Source organism: Etheostoma spectabile, chromosome 12 (assembly GCF_008692095.1).
Source record: "Etheostoma spectabile isolate EspeVRDwgs_2016 chromosome 12, UIUC_Espe_1.0, whole genome shotgun sequence".
Classification (NCBI taxonomy): Eukaryota; Metazoa; Chordata; class Actinopteri; order Perciformes; family Percidae; genus Etheostoma; species Etheostoma spectabile.
This window is the reverse complement of record NC_045744.1, coordinates 5,940,477-5,959,370: the sequence shown is the minus strand read 5'-3', so window position 1 is coordinate 5,959,370 and position 18,894 is coordinate 5,940,477. Positions and strand designations below refer to the sequence as shown.

Below are 18,894 nucleotides of genomic sequence, written 5' to 3'. Positions count from 1 at the left end.
CAATGAACACCACAGAACTTTCTTTTATTATCCATTTTGACAGTCAGTCATAACAGAAAAAGAACATCTATTAACTGCCTTAACGTACATTTTCTTTAGTTTTTTTTTTTCACGTGATATAGGATTAGTGTAAACTTCCCGATACCGATACCAGCGTTTTAGGCAGTATCGGAAAATCTCTAATTACTGCTTCACTTCCTTCTTCCTACCATCTTTTTCCAAGGTTTCGTCTTTTTTAGTCCTTTTCTCATTAGCATTTAAATGTTTGTTTTTATCAGTTACAAGGCTGTTTAGTAAATCTGTCGCAGACAGCGCTGTACTGTTCTTTATGTAGACTTCTGTTCCTACCAAAAATGATTAGCGCTGGTCAGGGGGTACTTGGCTTAAAGAAACAATCAAAAGGGGTACATTATTGAAAAAAGTTTGAGTATCACTGCTCTACATATTACTATATTTGACCCCTTTCTTTTCTTTCGTAGAATATGTTAACAAGTGTTTCTACGACAGACACAACAATCGGATCTGTGACTGGAACCAACAAATAACAGGTACAGGTTATTACTGCAAAAAAGCACAGCAATGGATTTTATTGTCTAATGATGAAATTGAAAGCCAAATATATGTTTTTAAAGGCATCAAGCCAGGTTACAGTTTTGTTCAGTTAGAATTCACTTTGACACTACAGCCCCTTTCACACATGCACTGCAAACCTAACGTTATCTAGACATTATTTGGCAAAGCTGTATTTGAGAACACCAATGACCTAATCACTTGGATTGGATATCAACCACTCTTTACACTGTCTTCTCCCTAGTCTGTGTAATCTCTGATTAAGTCAAAAATGTGATAATTTACAGCAAGTGAGTAGGCGTTGATGAAGAAAACAAACATCAGAGGTATAGAAGAGGTATGGCTACCTTGACATGAAGATAGCACCAAAAATGTCTAACTGGAGAGACAACGAGATTGGGGAACTTTTGTAGACAAGGGCCGGTACCAAAATCCCCAGACAAACTGAAGAAACGCCAAAATCCAAATGGCTCTGTGATGCAGTGTAATCAACATCAGCCCACGTCCAACAGACCAGTAACCGAACACGACCCGAGCCCAACAGACATTAACATATTTACGTCTGAGCCTGACAAAGTTTTAATCTCATTTTCTTTTCCTACTTATGACACATGTACGTTATTGTGTGGAAAGCCTGTTTTTGTTAGGCAACTGTAGGAAGGCATTCCTATCAGCGCACACGGGGAAAGAAGTGCACGTTAATAAGCGGTTTAATTTAAAATGTTCAATTTGTTAATCTTTCCTGATTGCTTCGTTTCCTACCGTCGTCAGAAAACCAGGACGACAGGGCCCACGTTATGAAATGAATACTGTAGGGGCTAAAATCCGGTTTCTGGTGAGCAAATGAATAAAAACTCCACCAACTCTGCTCCAGTTGCATCCTCCCTCTCTCCCTCTCTCCCTCTCTCCCTCTCTCTCTCTCTCTCCTCACACCTCTCTTAAAGGAGCCGCAGCCCCATTTTACAGCAAATGCCTTATTGCGCTGATGGGACCGAGCCCGACCTGAACCCAAACATCATTTCTAAATATCCGTCTGATCCCGGCCCGGCCTGTCGGGTACCATCGGGCTCGGTTCGGGTACCCGCACTCTAGTGGAATAGCATCTGACACGGTCAATCTCCTGCTGTGTGGTAGAGTGAAAGGGAAACTCCGGAAAATATCGGTAGCTGATTCCTTGGACATAGTCCGGAGATCATGTGTGAAAACGGGTTAAGAGATAACATGCCTGTAGGAACCTTTAATTTTGTCCCACCCATTTGATGGGGATTATGAACATTGGTCCACAGTAGTGTTTTAATCTACAGGCAGGCTGTGACTGTGTGCCTTCCTGATGCTGCATATCACTAATTGATCTAAAGCAGGCTAATAATCTTTTATAGCCTAGTGTTCTTCCTGGGGCAATCAAAGTAGAGGGCCTGCTCTTCAGGTTCAAATACACCACAAAACACTCTAAACTGCTATTTTGCATTTAATGATAATTGCACCACACCATAACTCTTTTATTACAATAACAATGATGAGTGAATGTTTGCCATTTCTGATGTGATTACAGTTATGATACCACTTGAAAGATTTGTTACAGCTTTTATATTGTGGGATTAAACATAATAGAGTGGTCATTGCTGTTGAATTTGTCCTTAAGAGATGTTACATTGAAGCTACATGTATTTAAGACATAAGTTTGCTCACTTTTGAATATTTGGATGAAAGCATTTAAGATTTTCTTGTTGTCCTTTTCACCTACAGACGATTTTGTAATGACTACTTTAGAAAGTGGTCCACTGGAGCTCGAGGGAAAGGCCTGTCTAGAGATTTGGTATTTATCGCCGGTTGCAGCTAATAGGTCAGAACTTCGCATTCTGCTTAAAAGCAGTGTTGGTCTGATGGAAATCAGGACCGTACCTGCCCTCCCCAGGGATGTTTGGAGACAAGTGTTCGTCCCCTTGAACGTCATTGAACCAACGTCTCAGGTATAAAGGCATATAACCACATACCTATAATTAACTGTATTGGGGAATTAAAATATCATATTGTTTATATTTTAATAAATGATATGTGTTTTTATCAGGTTGTTGTCGAAGCAGTGTCCATGGAGGGAGGGCAGTTCATATTTAACCGGATAGGCGTAAGAAGAGGCTCATGTGGTAAATATTCTTTCATACTCTAGATTTACTAAAGCCTACTTACTTTATAATAACCATCACTAATAAATGGTAAATTGATAGTTATTTAAACTTAAGTTAATAGTTATGTTACTGTTAACAATAAAATGATTAATAATGTTTAATAATTATTGTTATAATTTATGTTATTTAACATTGCGTTGTGCAAAACATACCATTTGATATGTATATTAAGTAGTTGGTAATGATTACCCAATGATTTGTAAATCTTTAATAAATTGTAAACCGTCAATACATTACTTGGGTGGCTGTTACAAAGTTTCAACAGATGGCTATGATAACTTCTTAATTGTGATTTTATTCTGTAAAGCATCTATAAATATTCTTTAGATAGCATTTATCAGTGCAAATATAAACAATAATGATCCCATTTATATATTTAACACAATTTGGGGCCGAATTAATGTTGTTAGATGCTTGGTTTATTAACCACTTATTAATTATTCCCTAATGGTTATAATCATTAGTTGCAAGTTTATAATATCCATCCAAATAATGTAAATAGATGTTTTGCAAAAGAAGTATTAACCATTGACAAACTATTACCTATCTATTTAATTTATACTAATTACAGATAGATATTATATTACATTAAACTAATTAAGACATACATTGTAACATTACTAATAATTAGTAAACATTACTAATCATCATGGTTTCTGAAAAGTAAAACAATTAACAAAAGTAACTATCAATTTACTAGAGCTACAAACACTCAATTAATCAATTAGTTGTCAACTTTCAAATTATTCGGCAACTATTTTGATAATTGGTTTGAATCTTATTAAATGTGAATATTTGAGTTTCTTCACTCTTCTATCACAGTAATATCTTGGGCTTTGAAAAACACTGATCATCATTTTTTCACCATTTCCTGACATTTTATAGACCAAACTAATCAATTAATCAAAGAAAATGTAATTAATCAACTATGAAAACAACTGGAAGTTGCAGCCTCTTCAAAGTACCTTTTATTAATGATGCTTTTTTATGAAGTGTTACCAAAAAGAAGAAAAAAAAAATCATACTATATCCAGTAAACATAGTGTATGCAATAAACCATAACTGTCATAACACTTCCGCCAGATTACTGTCAGTGAAAATCTAAAAGATTCACAAAACCCTTCTAAATCTTAAAGATGTAAGACATTATCCAAGTTATTTGTCAGATGTTCACAATCTTAGTAAGGTAGCAAGAATGTTTTTCATTCTTTTGAATAACGATGTCACATACATGAATATTAAGTTGGATAACTGAGATAATTTAAAAAATGGTCCTTACATAATATATATACACACACATAATAATTAATCAATTAACCAATGTTACTATTTAGTTATTCCTAGCCAGATGGTGTTGTGATTATAAAGTGTTTGTTTACTCGGTCCCATCCCCCGCAGGACCCCAGTGTGAACTGAACACAGAGTTCTGGACGGATGAGTCCACCCGCTGCCTCTGTTCTGCTGGCCAGCTCACCTGCTCTCCTTTTCAGTGCCCTGAGGGTCAAACTTGTGGTCCTCAAACAGGAAGTTCCAGTGGGATTTCCACCACTGGGACATGCACAATACACCGTCACACAGAATGCAGCACTTTTGATGGGGTGCTGTTCCGCTTCATGGGCCCTTGCACCTACATGCTGGCTAAGACCTGTTCACCCTCTGAGGCCCTGCCCATGTTCAGTGTGGAAGTGGTCAATAAGCAGAACGGGAACTCATCTCTGCCAACGGTTCAGAAGGTCATTGTGAATGTGGGGAAGTTTCAGGTGTCCATGCTGAATAGGAAAACACATCGGGTTGTGGTGAGTCACCTTAAAATGGATATAAATTTAGGAAGGCACATATGTTATCGATTGCTGATTTGTGTGTAGCATCTGCCAATATACAGTATAAACATATCTCCCCAAAAAGCTAAAATGTCATTCTGCCATACAGAGGGAGACCAGTTTCCTCTGATGTTTAAACATCCAAATAAGAGTTATCTTATGTTTCATAGCTTCCGTTTTAGAAATTAGAACCACGTGGCCAATAACTAATTTTATTCTAATACTTTATTTATAGTCTACTCAGTTAAGCTGTGACTCTGTGTGACGTCAAACATTTGAGGCTAATAGGAGTATTTTTAATTACTAAAGTGCTGTCTGTACAAATTCAGTTTTGTGGGAACTTGGCATTATGCTGTAATGAGTGTTGAGCTAAGTAATGTACCTAATGGATCATATCTGCAACCCATTTTACTAATAAACTGGTTTCATCGTTAAGTGCAGCTCAGTGGCACAATTTCCTAGATTTATCTGCCTCATCAATTCCCAAAGAAATACCTCAAGAATGCCAAGAATGTTTATGCAAACTCTCAGATACAGCCGATAAGGAAGTCTAAAACTTGTACCGTTCTTCAGGTTAATGGGTCTGGAAGAAGCTTCCAATGAGCCTCAGCGGTGGCACTATCAACATGAAGAGCAACCCAGCTGCCGTTGAACTGGAAACAAGTTTTGGTCTTTCTGTCTCATTGGACAACGGTGGTGCTGTCCATGTCACCCTGCCATCCGCATACTCTGATAAAGTCTGTGGCATGTGTGGAAACTTCAACTACCGCAATGGAGATGACTTCATAAAGCCTGATGGAACAAATGCGCAAGATGCTACAGCCTTGGCTGAGAGCTGGCAGACTGGGCACACCAACTCCTCCTGTGAAACCATTCTAGTTCCTCATCAGTGTGACCCGATGGAGGAGGCTAAGTATGCTGGTGAGCTGTACTGTGGAGGCCTCATCTCTAGCACTGGGCCCTTCGCTGACTGCCTATCAGTTCTTGGGGCAAAGAGCTACTTCAGGGACTGTGTGGTCGACATGTGCTCTACTCGTGGTGACCCAGCGGTGCTGTGTAAGACCTTACAGGTCTACGCTGACATCTGCCAGGAGGCTGGAGTCGGCGTACCCATGTGGAGGAACTCTACATTCTGCGGTATGTTGATTAATTGCTTTCTGCTTTAATTTCATTACCCCATTATTTAAATATGGGACATGGTTGCAAATAATGACTGTAATAATACAATTACAGTTAAGTTCATGCCCTCTCTTCTTTCCTCTCCCTCTCTTGCACACCTCTCAGCCCTTCAGTGTGGTAAGAACAGCCACTATAACTCATGTGCTGATGGCTGTCCCAAAGTGTGCTCCAGTCTGGATATAGTTGGCTCCTGTGGAAGCTGTGAGGAAAGATGCGAGTGTGACTCTGGCTTTCAACTCAGTGGGGGGAAGTGTGTCCCAGCAGAGGACTGTGGATGCTGGTATAATGATAAACACTATGAGGTAAGTGAGGTACATGTAGATGAACAGGGAACAATTTCATATTCACCTTTTCACTTCCACAATGCAGGAATGTATTGACACAACTCCCTTTTGCCTGCAGAAAGGAGCAATATTCTCAAAGGGAGAGTGTGAGCAGCAGTGTCAGTGCATGGGTAACAATGGCCTGGAGTGTACCACAATGCAATGCACCGTCAATGAGGTTTGTAAGGTCAAGGATGGGGTCAAAGGATGCTTCCCTTTCAAACCAGCCACCTGCAGCGTGTATGGTGATCCACACTATATCACCTTTGATGGGTTGGCATATGACTTTCAAGGTGGCTGCAGTTACACACTGACTACAACGTGCGGAGGAGAAAGCTCAGTCCAGTTCTCTGTGATTGGACACAACATGCATCCTCCTCTTCAGAACTTCACCCGATCCAAGCTGGAAGCTGTGGCTCTCCAGGTCGACGATCTATACCTCACCCTGAATCAGAGTGGAGAAGTCTATGTAAGCATGAAAACTCCTTGCCAAACAAACTCCTTTATAGCATGTACATGTAAAAGAGGCTGTTCTGCAAATGTGTTTTGTGACCTACAACTGGCCCATTTACTGGATTTGGAGTGTCATTGTCCTGTAATATCTGCTGTAATTCATTAATGACTGTGGTTAATGACTTTAGTACCAACACACCCATGTTTATCGGATCAGTCGTTACTCTGTGTCAGGTTATTGGAGGAAGTACCGCATTTCTCATCTGAAGCTTACAAGAAAACCAAAACTAATAGCTGACCCAGTTCACTTTGCAATAAAAAGCTGGCTGGTAGCTAATTGGTTGCACTAACAAGACATAAGTGCTACGTTTTTTGTAAGACATTCCACATAAACTTGAAATAATGTATTGTCTTCTATTTAGGTGAATAACAGCCATGTCTCACTGCCCTATTCCGCCAGTGGTAAATACGGCTCGGTGTGGGTCTACATGAAGAAAAATTATATTATTTTGGAAACAACCTTTGGCCTCAGAATGATGATAGATGCGCAGAACAGACTCTTCCTGAAGGTGGATGAGCTCTACAAGTATGAACTGTGTGGACTTTGTGGCACGTACTCTGAACGGCAGGACGATGACTTCGTAGCACCAGGAGGCCAAAACGCTACTGGGCCATTTGAGTTTGGTAACAGCTGGAAGGTTCCAGGCAATAACGAGTAAGCCATTATTCTATAAAAACGTATCTGCACAAAATGTTAGTACAACATAAATGAATGTTATGACATTGTAATACATCCAAAAGGAAGAAAAAAAAATTTTTTAACTGCAGGTGAAGTTATTTTTTGCAACATTTTTAGTATTTTTAATTATGAATACATCTTATTAACCTAACCTTATTTTGATGGAGCACAATAAAGCCTAAAGTCTAGAACCTTATTCACTTGTCTAAACTTTGTCCTCCAGGTGTATTTCCCATCCAAATAATCCCAGACTTTGTGATTATGAGGAGGAGAATGTGGCCTACAAAGAGTGTGAGACCCTACTACAGGATGTCTTCAAGCCCTGCCATAAAGTCATTCACCCAAGCACCTACCTCAATAGTTGTGTGTATGATTACTGTGCTACCAATGGTGACCAACACACCCTATGTGAATCTCTTGAGTCCTATGTAGCAGCATGCCAGGTTGAGGGAGTGGAGCTTCCCCAATGGGAGACGGACACAGCCTGTGGTGAGTGTGTGATGATGGCAGTGTGAATACTCTGAGTGTGTGTAATGATATCGGGTTGTGACTAAAAACTATTTTTTTTTTTTTTTTACAATAAACTGTGGTGATTTATTAGCACTGAATATATGATAATACATTCTCTTACATGTCCTGTATTTCTTACTTATTAATTCACTGTCCCAATAATATCTTCAAAACTCTGCTTTTTATTGTGTTTCGACTATGGCACAGGGCTGGCTCACTGCATGAGCAAACTAGCCAACTGCCTAGAGCCCTGCCTCAGTCAATCCTTTTTTCCCTTGTTTTTTTGTTTGTACATTAATATAAGCAAAGTTGGAAAAAGTAGGTTGTTAAGATGGTGGAGGGGCTTGCTTAATGATAAATATCTCCTAGGGTGCCAAAAAGCCAAAAAGGCTGAGGTCGTAAACTAATTTTTTTTTTTTCCTTTTTTTTTTTTTGTTTGTTTGTTTGGCTTTTTGTTTTGTTGTTGTCCCCATTTCAGCTGACCCCACAACCACTGCAACTGCATCTCCAACTCCTACCTCTCCAACACCAGATGAGACTCGTAAGAGCATTCAGGGTTGGGAAGGTTTATTTGTAGGGCTGTAACGATGCAACGTGAAACCGAAATTGCAACACTCAGGTCCACCCCTTCCAACACACCCCGCGACTCGCGAGGTCCCGTCTAGATCCAGTGCCACCACATCTTTAAATACTATTAACTATTAGTCCTTTTAGAGCCTTATCCCCATTTCCTCTGGTAAATTTAGCTTACTGTAAAGACGGATTAAAAGCAAGTGGGAGGAGGGGGGGGGGGGGGGGGGTGTAGGGGGGGCAAGGGGGCTATGGGTCAAAAATTGTGATACAAACCAAATCCTGGCTTTGTTGTATCGTTACAGCCCTATTCATTTGTTACTGGTTTGGATAATCAGTGGCATAATATCCAAGTAATAATGAGTATTTTAAAATACATTTCACCAAAACCATATAACATATTACTATGTTTGCTTTTAAGAGGTTTACAGAAGTTTAATCTATAAATGTATTGACAATATTTGAATGACCCTATTGTAATTATCTACATCTGGGTGAAATAATACTTTTTTCTGGATATATTGTTTTAAAATTATATATTTTATGTACTTTAATAATCCTAAACATAATTAGCTCATAATACTTATCATTGCATTGTGTTTATTTGTTTTTCTTACAGTCTGTCCCATAAACTGTGACTTTGAAAAAAATCTGTGTGGGTGGGTACAGCTCATACAAGACAGTTTTGATTGGACAAGACATCAGGACCCACGCCATCAAGCCTAACTGGCCCAAACCAAGATCACACCACTGGAGGTAAAACCCATCATCTGGTCAAACTATCACATCTATTGTGTTGCTGCACTGGTAATTCATTATTCAGGCTTATTGTGCTACTTTTAACGTTTCTCTCTCTAGCTGGTTTCTACATGTATATTGAGGGAAATAGTGCATCCCAAGGAGATTCAGCTCGTCTGTGGAGCTCAACATGCCATTACAATGGCCCGCTTTGCCTGCACTTCTGGTACCATATGGATGGTTCAGCCACAGCCATGGCCCTGAATATCTACCTGACCAAAGCCAATAAATCTGTCAAGCTCTGGTCCATGATGAACAACCAAGGACCTGAATGGCACCTAGGAAATATTGACATCACAGTGTCTGATCCATTCCAAGTAAGTCACAATATACAGTACATACAATGTATGGGCCTAAAAGATGATCTTATTGTATATAGTGAAACATATTTTTCTATTACCTCTTTCAGATCATAGTGGAGGGAATTCGAGGCTCAGATGCTCAATCAGATGTGGCCATTGATGACATTTCCATCAACTTTGGCTCATGTTTAGGTGACATTCATCTCTAACTAAAGAAGGAGCACAAAATAGTTATCAAATAGTGCAAATAAATGAGTGTCTCAAATTATGACCATATCAGATATCTCATTCTGTAAAATAAAATCACTTCCTTCAGGTAGTTTCCCTGGCGTGGTTATCGGAACTGAACTTCCTTTAACAACTGCGGAGATCTTCCCCTCATTCCCAGGTACGTGCAAAGGAAGCTATATTTTATGGGTCACTTACTTCTGTATCAGAAAGCTGAAGTGTGGTTACAAATTAACATTTACAGTATGTATAGTGAATGTGCAGTTTATGATAGTACCTGAAGTTACTGATTGTCTAAATTTATTTTTTCCCAATTTTTGTTTTAGTCTGCAATATAGACTGTAGCTTCAACAGCAACCTTTGTAGCTGGAATCAGATGATCACAGATGCTTTTGACTGGACATGGCAAAGTGGTTCCACCCCAACCCTGATGACTGGGCCCTCTGCTGACCACACTGGGGGTAATATAATATTTATCTATGTAATATTATTAATTTTGACAAATACGGTAAACAGTAAGGAAAAAAACATGACTCACTATTAATGTATCTGACAGTTTAGATCATTTCAATCCTCTCTTCTAGATGGGTACTATCTTTACATTGAGGCCAGCAGTGCGACACATGGAGACACGGCTCGTCTCATCAGTTCTGAGTGTTCTGAATCTGGTCTACAGTGTCTGCAGTTCTGGTACCATATGTACGGCTCAGCAGATACAATGGGCCTCAATGTCTACGTGTACCAGAATAGAAAGGCTGAAGGTGTTTGGTGGAAGCGAAATGACCAAGGAAACATGTGGCACCTGGCTCAGGTAGACATCACAACAACTGGAGCTTTCCAGGTGAGATGTTTATTCTCCTAACCTGTCTAATGTTAGAAACTTGCAGAGCAAAACACTAATAGCGTAACACCTGCAATTATAAATTAGTGTAATTGGACTTAATGAATGTGCATGCTGTAACAGGATTACTGTGCTTAACCAGGGCATTTCATTTTAGATCATATTTGAGGGGCGAAGAGGTTCCAACGATCAGTCTGATGTTTCTGTAGATGATGTATCACTTCATCGTGGGCCCTGCACAGGTAATGCTGTCCTATTACTGACATTCATTCACACACACAATTTCTGAAACTGAGACTAACTTGAATGTGAAATGTGTTTACAGACCAAACTAGACCAACAACCCCTGCTCCCACAACCTTTAATCCAGTTGCAACAGCAGATCCAGAGCTTCCTCCAACAAACAGCTCAACTATTACACAACCACAAACATCTACTTCATCAGAACCCTGGACACCATCAACAACTAGCTTTCCAACGGCCACCACAACAACCGCAGCCACAACGGATTGTGATACACAAACCCCTACAAAGCCAGCAACAACCGTAACCCCACAAACTTCAAATCCTGATGTCCCAACAACAACACCACAGCTACCAATCCCATCAATATCAACGCCAATAACAACAACCACCACAACTGGAGCCCAAAGTACAGCTGGACCCCATACACCATCAACAGAGCACCCAGGAGTTGAAACTTCAGAGCAACCAGCTACACCACAACCTCCAACAACAGCTTCACCACAACCGCACAACAGCTACACCACAACCTCCAACACCACACGTCCAACACGCACAACCCACAACCAACACACCACGACCGCCAACAACGGCTACACCACAACCTCCAACAGCAGCTACACCACAACCATCAACAACAGCTACACCACAACCGTCCAACAACAGCTACACCACAACCTCCAACAACTACACCACGACTGCCAACAACTACACCACAACCGCCAACAACAGCTACACCACAACCTCCAACAACTACACCACGACCGCCAACAACGACTACACCACAACCGCCAACAACAGCTACACCACAACCGCCAACCACAGCTACACCACAACCGCCAACAACAGCTACACCACTACCGCCAACAACAGCTACACCACAACCTCCAACAACAGCTACACCACAACCGCCAACAACGCTACACCACAACCGCCAACAACGGCTACACCGCTACCGCCAACAACAGCTACACCACAACCATCAACAACAGCTACACCACAACCGCCAACAACAGCTACACCACAACCGCCAACCACCATTAAACCCCAACCCACAACAGCCACACCTGCAACAACATGGAGACCACAACCGACAACAACAGACGTACCACTACCTACAACAACCAATAAACCACATTCAACAACAGGTAGACCTTAGCCTACAAATACAGCTACACCACAATCTACAACAACATCTAGACCTCAAACACCAACTGCAAAGTTTGTATTTCTCTAAATAAAAAATAAACATGGAGTGGGTTTCCCATAATGAATACTTTACCTCACATTAGGCATCAGTGGCAAAACTCACCTGTAAGATAAGATAGGTGTATGACTAACTCTGTTTCTACCACTCTGTCTTCCCAGCACACCCTTGCCCACAGAACAGTCATTACACTACTTGTATCCCGGCCTGCAGCCCAACCTGTACATACCTCAATGGTCCACCCCGCTGCAGTGACAATAATGGTTGTGTGAAGGGGTGTGTATGTAATGAAGGCTTTGTGCAGAAATTCAGGGTGTGTGTGCCTATCCAACAATGTGGATGTATGGACAGGAACGGCACTAAATATAAGGTGAGTGACAAAAAAACAAAACTTCTTCATCAATGACACAAGTCATATACAGCATGAAATACCTGGTCTACCAGGGGTCTAATTTATAAACTGTGGGATTCTTACTAAAAAAGTGTACGAAAGCCAAAAAAGATTACGATTTATAAAACAGTGCATACGCACATCTGTAAGCAATGTTCCCTTTATAAACCACAGATGACAAACAAGTGTGCATCCGTGAATCAGCTTCTTATCCCACCCTGCACACGCCCATTTTTAACCATAAATAGTCAAAGCAAAGCCCCTCATGAATGCTGATCAGTATGTATTTATTAGTAATATTTTCCAAAACGGCAGGCATTATGGAACACAGGGACAGCTTCAATATACCTGACCTAAATGATAAGATTTAACAGAACTACTGTATATATTATATCCAGACAAGCCTTAGTGATGAAGTTGAAGATAATAATAAGAAGAATATTATATAAAAGAATCTTTATATAAACACTTCTTGATCTAATTCAGAACATAGATCCAAGACCACAGCTTTAGGGAATCTAAATCAGCATTTTAGCAAGTCATCATCATGGTCGCTGAAGTCTCTTACTCTCAAAATTCTTCCATTGTCATAGTCCTCCTGCAGTTCTAGCAGTGCCATCATGCAGCATTGACATTTGATGATATATGCACGGTATAAAAGAAAGACATTTAGTTATTTACACTGTGATCTGCAGTTATCTAAGGCCGTCAGTAGGGCAATCTCCTCTTCCTGCGCTCCCGTAGTGGACAATGTGACAGTGAGACAGCGCCGATTAAATATTAAGAACAAATGTTAATGGGTGCCCAGATAGTTCCATTGGTAGAACGGCGCCCATAAATAAAGGTTTACTCCTTGACACAGGGGGCCAGGGTTCAACTCTTACCTGTGGCCCTTTGCTACACGTCATCCCCTCTCCCCTTTTAATGTCTTCAGCTGTCCTATCAAATAAAAGGTCAAAAAATGTCCCCCACAAAAAGAAAGAACAAATTTTGATCTAAGATTTGAGTTGGATTTTTAAAGGTGTTTTGAGAACCATTATCACTCAGCACAAGCTCAAACAGCACTGCTGGATTTAATCTACATGATAACGTGGAGCTTGGGATGGAGTGAAATTATGCGTGTAAGGCATTAATATTTGAAAATATTAGTAATCTTTCTTAAAGTGAAAAAGAATGCAATGTCCACAACACTGGTTTAAACTCCCATATTTAATATGAAAAATGTTGCCTGAAGAAGACCAAGCAGGGTCAAAACATTGCCTTCATTAAATATTGGAGATTAAAGCAGTGTTGCGGACATTACATTTTTTTCACTTCAGTATTTTTCATTTGTCCTACACCTGCCAGAAGGTGGGATGTGCACACAATTATTTTTTTATGAATGGAGTTATCATTCTTCCAACATTTAGTTTCTGCAGTGTGACTTCAGTTCACCACCACAACATCTGCTTCTCTAAAATGTGCGTACATATGGGTCAGAGTTTGCGTTGATGACCACACATTCTCCAGTCAAATTTGCTTTTTTTTTTTTTTTTTAAATAACAACCTTTGCATGGGAAGTGGCGTACACACTTTTTGGGCCTCGCTTTGTGCATGCACCACCTTTAGAAATTAGACCTCAGAGGATTATTGCAAAAATGGTCCATGTGGACGTTGATGTCCTAGCCGTATGATGACTCTCTCTTTTTTCGTCAGTTTAATGAAGTGTGGTACACCAATCACTGCAGTCAGAAATGCAAATGTGAGAAAAAAGATGGCCTGGGGAAGATTAAATGCCAGGACAAAGACGAGTGTGATGGAAATGCTATCTGCCTTCAAGAGAACGAGGGCGGTTATTACTGCAAGTATACAGGTGCTGTAAATCTCAACATTTAACTCTATGATGCATCTAAACCTTGTTAGATCTTGTTCACTCATTTAGAAATTGCTCTACACTTGTTGCTCCACAGGATTCAGTGAGTGCACAATCAATAGAGACCCTGAGTACCGAACCTTTGACAAAATGAAGCATGGCTTTAAGGGTAAGCTGTCATATGTGCTGGTCCGGACCAAAAACTTGCCAAATAACTATCCACATGTTTACATCGAGGGCATCAATACCATAAATGATGACGAAGACAGTCAATATCATGGAGACAGTAGCAGTGAAGAAGACCACAGTCGCAGAGTCAGCGATGAAGATAATGATGAAGATAATGATAACGATGAAGAATATAATGAAGAAGAAGAGAACAAATATGATGACGACATTGAAGAGCCGGAGGAATATCCCAGATTGCAAGTGTTTAAGAAACACTACAGATTACAAGAGCTTAAAATCATAGTGTATGATCACACTGTGGAGTTCAAGAAGAACCGGAGGCTGGTCGTGAGTATCAAAGGCATTTTTACCAACACACTGCTAACTGCTTTCATCTCGTTTTCCTGTGGTTCCTTTCCAGCAGACATAGTATTTTGTTCATGGGATAATGTCATCATATTTTGACCACCCATAGACATTTGGAAAAGCGCTGAGGGAAACAACCAGTGTTCCTTTATATTTTCTTTGTGAAGTGTTACCACAGCAGTGCGGCAAATGATCTGTGTCAAATTATGCTTTTACAGTATCTTATTTTCCTATTGCCACTTTACACGTGTATATGAGCGGATGCAAGAGAAAGAGAAAGAAAATGTTTTAAAAAGCAGTCAGACATTATTATGTGTGTATCCACTAAGATCCTCCAAGCAGTCCAAGTCATATCATTTTAAGAAGGACTGCAGGCGGTATATTGCATGTGATATTGAAAGAACAGCACTGGTACCAAAGCTTAGGCATATACTGTATAAAAGCAGTAACACATTTTTGAACATTGCCATAACTTATCTTTTCTAAATGTCTCATACAATTATGAACATAATTATTTTTTCAAAGAAGATCCATATAAAAAAATGCACCAGGGTCACAGTTACTTGTTAAAAGTGAAACTTATGTTTGAAATACCACTCGGACACACAGAATTTTAAATAAAATAGTCAAACTAGACTGCGAGTCTACAGCCATGCTTGTGGCCTTGTGATGTTGTCATCAATTCAATTTTATTTATAGTATCTCATAACAAGTTATCTCAAGACACTTTACAGATAGAGTAGGTCTAGAACACACTCTATAATGGGGGGTGATGAATAGTGACAATAACAGTCACAGTGAAAATAATGGAACACTGACTAGAAATAGTAGTTTGTAGTAGGCTATGGTATAGCAGGGCACGGCACGGCATAATTACAATGGACCTTTCAGCTAAATGCTAAAGTCAGCATGCCAACATGCTCACAACACTATTGCCCACATGCTGGTGAAGAGATGGTATAACATTAGCCATGATGAACACTCTACGGAACTCTAAGGAACAGCTGAGGCTGATTAAAATGCCATTAGTTTTGCAGGTATTTGGTCAGAAACGACCAATTACATAGTTTTACCCAAAGAGAGGGGTGTGTTGAAATGTGATTACTAAAGCTATTATAATTCATCCTGACAGATGTATAAATGTCTCTACCAGATATAATGGCAATTAATCTTATAGTTGAGGAGACATTTCACAGAAAGTAAAGAAATGCAACCTCATAGGAGGCGCTAGAGGGGATCACCAAATCAGAAACATTCCTCTTGTGTGGACCATGAATGTCTGTGGCAGATTCCATGGCAATCCATCAAATAGCTGTCGACATATTTCAGTCTGAACAGCCATCCCAAGAGTGCACGTGGTACCATGGCTAAAAATGTATCTCTTCTTGAATCCCGGCACACAACATACATCATCATAGAAGAATGCACACTAGATTAACACATCCCCCACTCGGTCTCCCTCCAGGTGGATGGAAGGAGAACTAATACTCCCGCCTCACCGACTGCTGGTCTAAAGATCTGGGAGCATTCCTCTCGCATCTACCTGAAGACCGACTTTGGCCTCTTAGTGGAGTTCAACGGAGACAGCCGAGCAGGTAACTAATCCCCACCTCATTAAACAAGTCTTTTATCACAATTTATCATACAAGCCCATGTTGATGAATTAGTTAGTATTATTATTAGTAGTAGTAATTTCACTTAAGGAGAGTCATACACGGAATTACATAACATTGTGTTGTTGGTGTTGTTTCTGCAGAGATCATTCTACCACACATCTATAAAAGGAAGGTGGGGGGTCTGTGTGGGAACTTTGATGGTTACAGACGCAATGACCAGATGAAACCAGATGGTACCAGGGCCCGGAGTGTTCAAGAGTTTGGGGATAGCTGGAGAGTGTGAATATCAGATGGATGTAAAGATGTGACATGGCACTTAAAAATATTCTGGGGAAGTTTTGACCACTAGTAGAAACATCACTATGGCAGTCTTCAAGAAAACTCCGCAGTGATAATACATATCACCGTAACAATAAGAACAGACAAAAATAAAGGCTGATTTCATTTTTTTCCTTAGACAAGGTATCCTCTCCTAAACCTAAGCTACCAAACATGACTTGGCATAAGCATAATCAGTGGCAAATCAAGCTGTGTATGTATACTTTTAAGAAATCTCTAACATTATAACTTTCTCGAAAAATATTTGTACTATGTATCAGGATTTACTGTTTGTGTCATTGCCAACAGCATACTTTTTATTTTAAGACATACAATTACAGATGTGCATATACTGTATGAAAATTCATGGTTATGCAGGACTACAAATTGATTATTTATCACTGTCAAGACTGTTGGAAATAAATAAATGGTTATACAAAATGTTTCTTGCACTTGTCATAATGTGTATTTGAAAGCCAGTGTGTTAGTGGGTTTTCTATTGATTCTTCAGTTCATTATTCTAATAAACAGGCACTGTGGTTAGAGTTTTGTCGCCATCAGTCTAATCCTTCCAGTCCAGTCACTGTAGCTAACTGCATTCTTGACATAGCTACAGTCTATGTTCCAATTATTACACAATGAAGTGTTACAGAACTTCTGTAACATGATATTATTCTTTAAGACAAGGTAACTATTTTTTTTCCCCTGGAAGACAATAGCATTATTCTCATCAGGAGAGAGTCTGTATAAAGAGAGAGTGCCTGCTGCAAACAGCAGCCACGCAGAGTCATGGATCGGTTTCCATTGTACTTCTCGCTCTTGTTGGCGTTCCTACTTTATGATGGTGAGTGAAACATCATTACATGTAAAATCTTGTAATAAAGTAAAGCCACGGCATACTTATCTCTTAATACAAAAAAAATGTGTTTAACTTGGGATACACAGTTACAAAGTAGTTGATTATTTTACTAGCTAGTTTAATTGGATTTATTTAATTGAATGTTTTTTTACCTGATTGTAAAAAGCTAATTTATTTCTGACGATTACAAATGTTCCATACTACATGACTCAGCTGATTAGATTATTCCAAAATATAATCGTAAATTATATAATTGTCTCACAAGTACAAGTACGCTCCATAAAAAATTAAGGTTCTGGTGGATCAGGTCATTGTGCATTGGGTTCTTGCTTTTATTATTAGCCGATTGACTTGGTTCATAACTCCTAGACATTTAAAATTGTTGATCAGCAGCCACCTGTTCTTATATTACATGTTAGTAAGAGGTAATTTATCAGTGCTTATTGTACTGACCACATTGGGAGAGTTACCCCTACAAAAACGAATAACAAATTACTAATTAAATCCTCTTATTTTGTTGTGTATTTAGCACGGTGGCCAAATGGTTAGCACAGTGGCCTCACAGCAACAAGGTTCTGGGTTCAAATCAAGGTAGTTCCGGGCCGTTTTGTGTGGAGTTTGTATGTTCTCCCCATATTTGCGTGGGGAGACTCCTTCACTTTCATGCTCTGGTTTCCCCCACCACCCAAAAACATGTACTAGGTTCTCCAGCCCCTGGTCAAGGCTCACTGGCTCAGATCTGGAGTTGGTCCAGAGGAATGGGTTAAATGCAGAGAACGAATTTCGCTACATGTATGTGTATGTGACAATAAAGTACGTTTGACTTCACAAAGTACCTTTACAATTTTAAATTAGGAAAAGAGGCAAAGAAGTATGTAATTGTTTTATGTAAAGGTTTGGTAAGGTCTTGATGACAGTAAGAGACACCTTTAGAAGGTAAACTTCTATTTATCCAAAGGTGCAGTCAGCGATTGTAATCCAATACATGTTGGTGTCAAATTCAGCAAATACAGTGTTTCCTCATGGACTGCCAGGTGACTGTTCTGGGTGTGTGCTAAAAAAACAATCCGGTATTCATACACAGCCCTGGCTCTGTAAATAGGAAACAAAAAAAGTGGTTCGCACAAGGTTACACAACAGAACAACAGCTGTGTTGTGCAGAGGACAGGGGAAAAGCCATGGATGTATAAAGAGAAAGGCATTGGGAGCGTGATGGATGGTAAAAAAGAGCACTGATGGGAGGGTTGTATTTATTTGGGTCCTCGCCCCTAGAAAAAAAAACTACAATGTGAAAAAATGGCAAAAAAATGATTTGCCAGACATTTAGCCTATATGAAAACATTGTTGTCAAGCCA

At 39.7% G+C, this 18,894-nt stretch overlaps 1 protein-coding gene across 1 annotated transcript; it reads left to right on the top strand.

Annotated features, from left to right (window-relative positions):
* Positions 1-2,453: 2,453 nt before the first annotated feature.
* LOC116699271 (zonadhesin) lies at positions 2,454-17,223 on the top strand. The gene is given in 25 exon segments (XM_032531778.1): positions 2,454-2,540; positions 2,639-2,714; positions 4,155-4,552; positions 5,155-5,713; positions 5,861-6,057; positions 6,158-6,547; positions 6,954-7,246; positions 7,494-7,759; positions 8,259-8,349; positions 8,664-8,788; positions 8,970-9,050; positions 9,053-9,106; positions 9,209-9,465; positions 9,558-9,642; positions 9,767-9,838; positions 10,005-10,139; positions 10,263-10,519; positions 10,677-10,761; positions 10,845-11,490; positions 11,492-11,910; positions 12,131-12,339; positions 14,056-14,212; positions 14,310-14,728; positions 16,212-16,341; positions 16,503-17,223. Coding segments are annotated over 25 exon segments (5,631 nt in total). The 3' UTR covers positions 16,646-17,223.
* Positions 17,224-18,894: the final 1,671 nt, after the last annotated feature.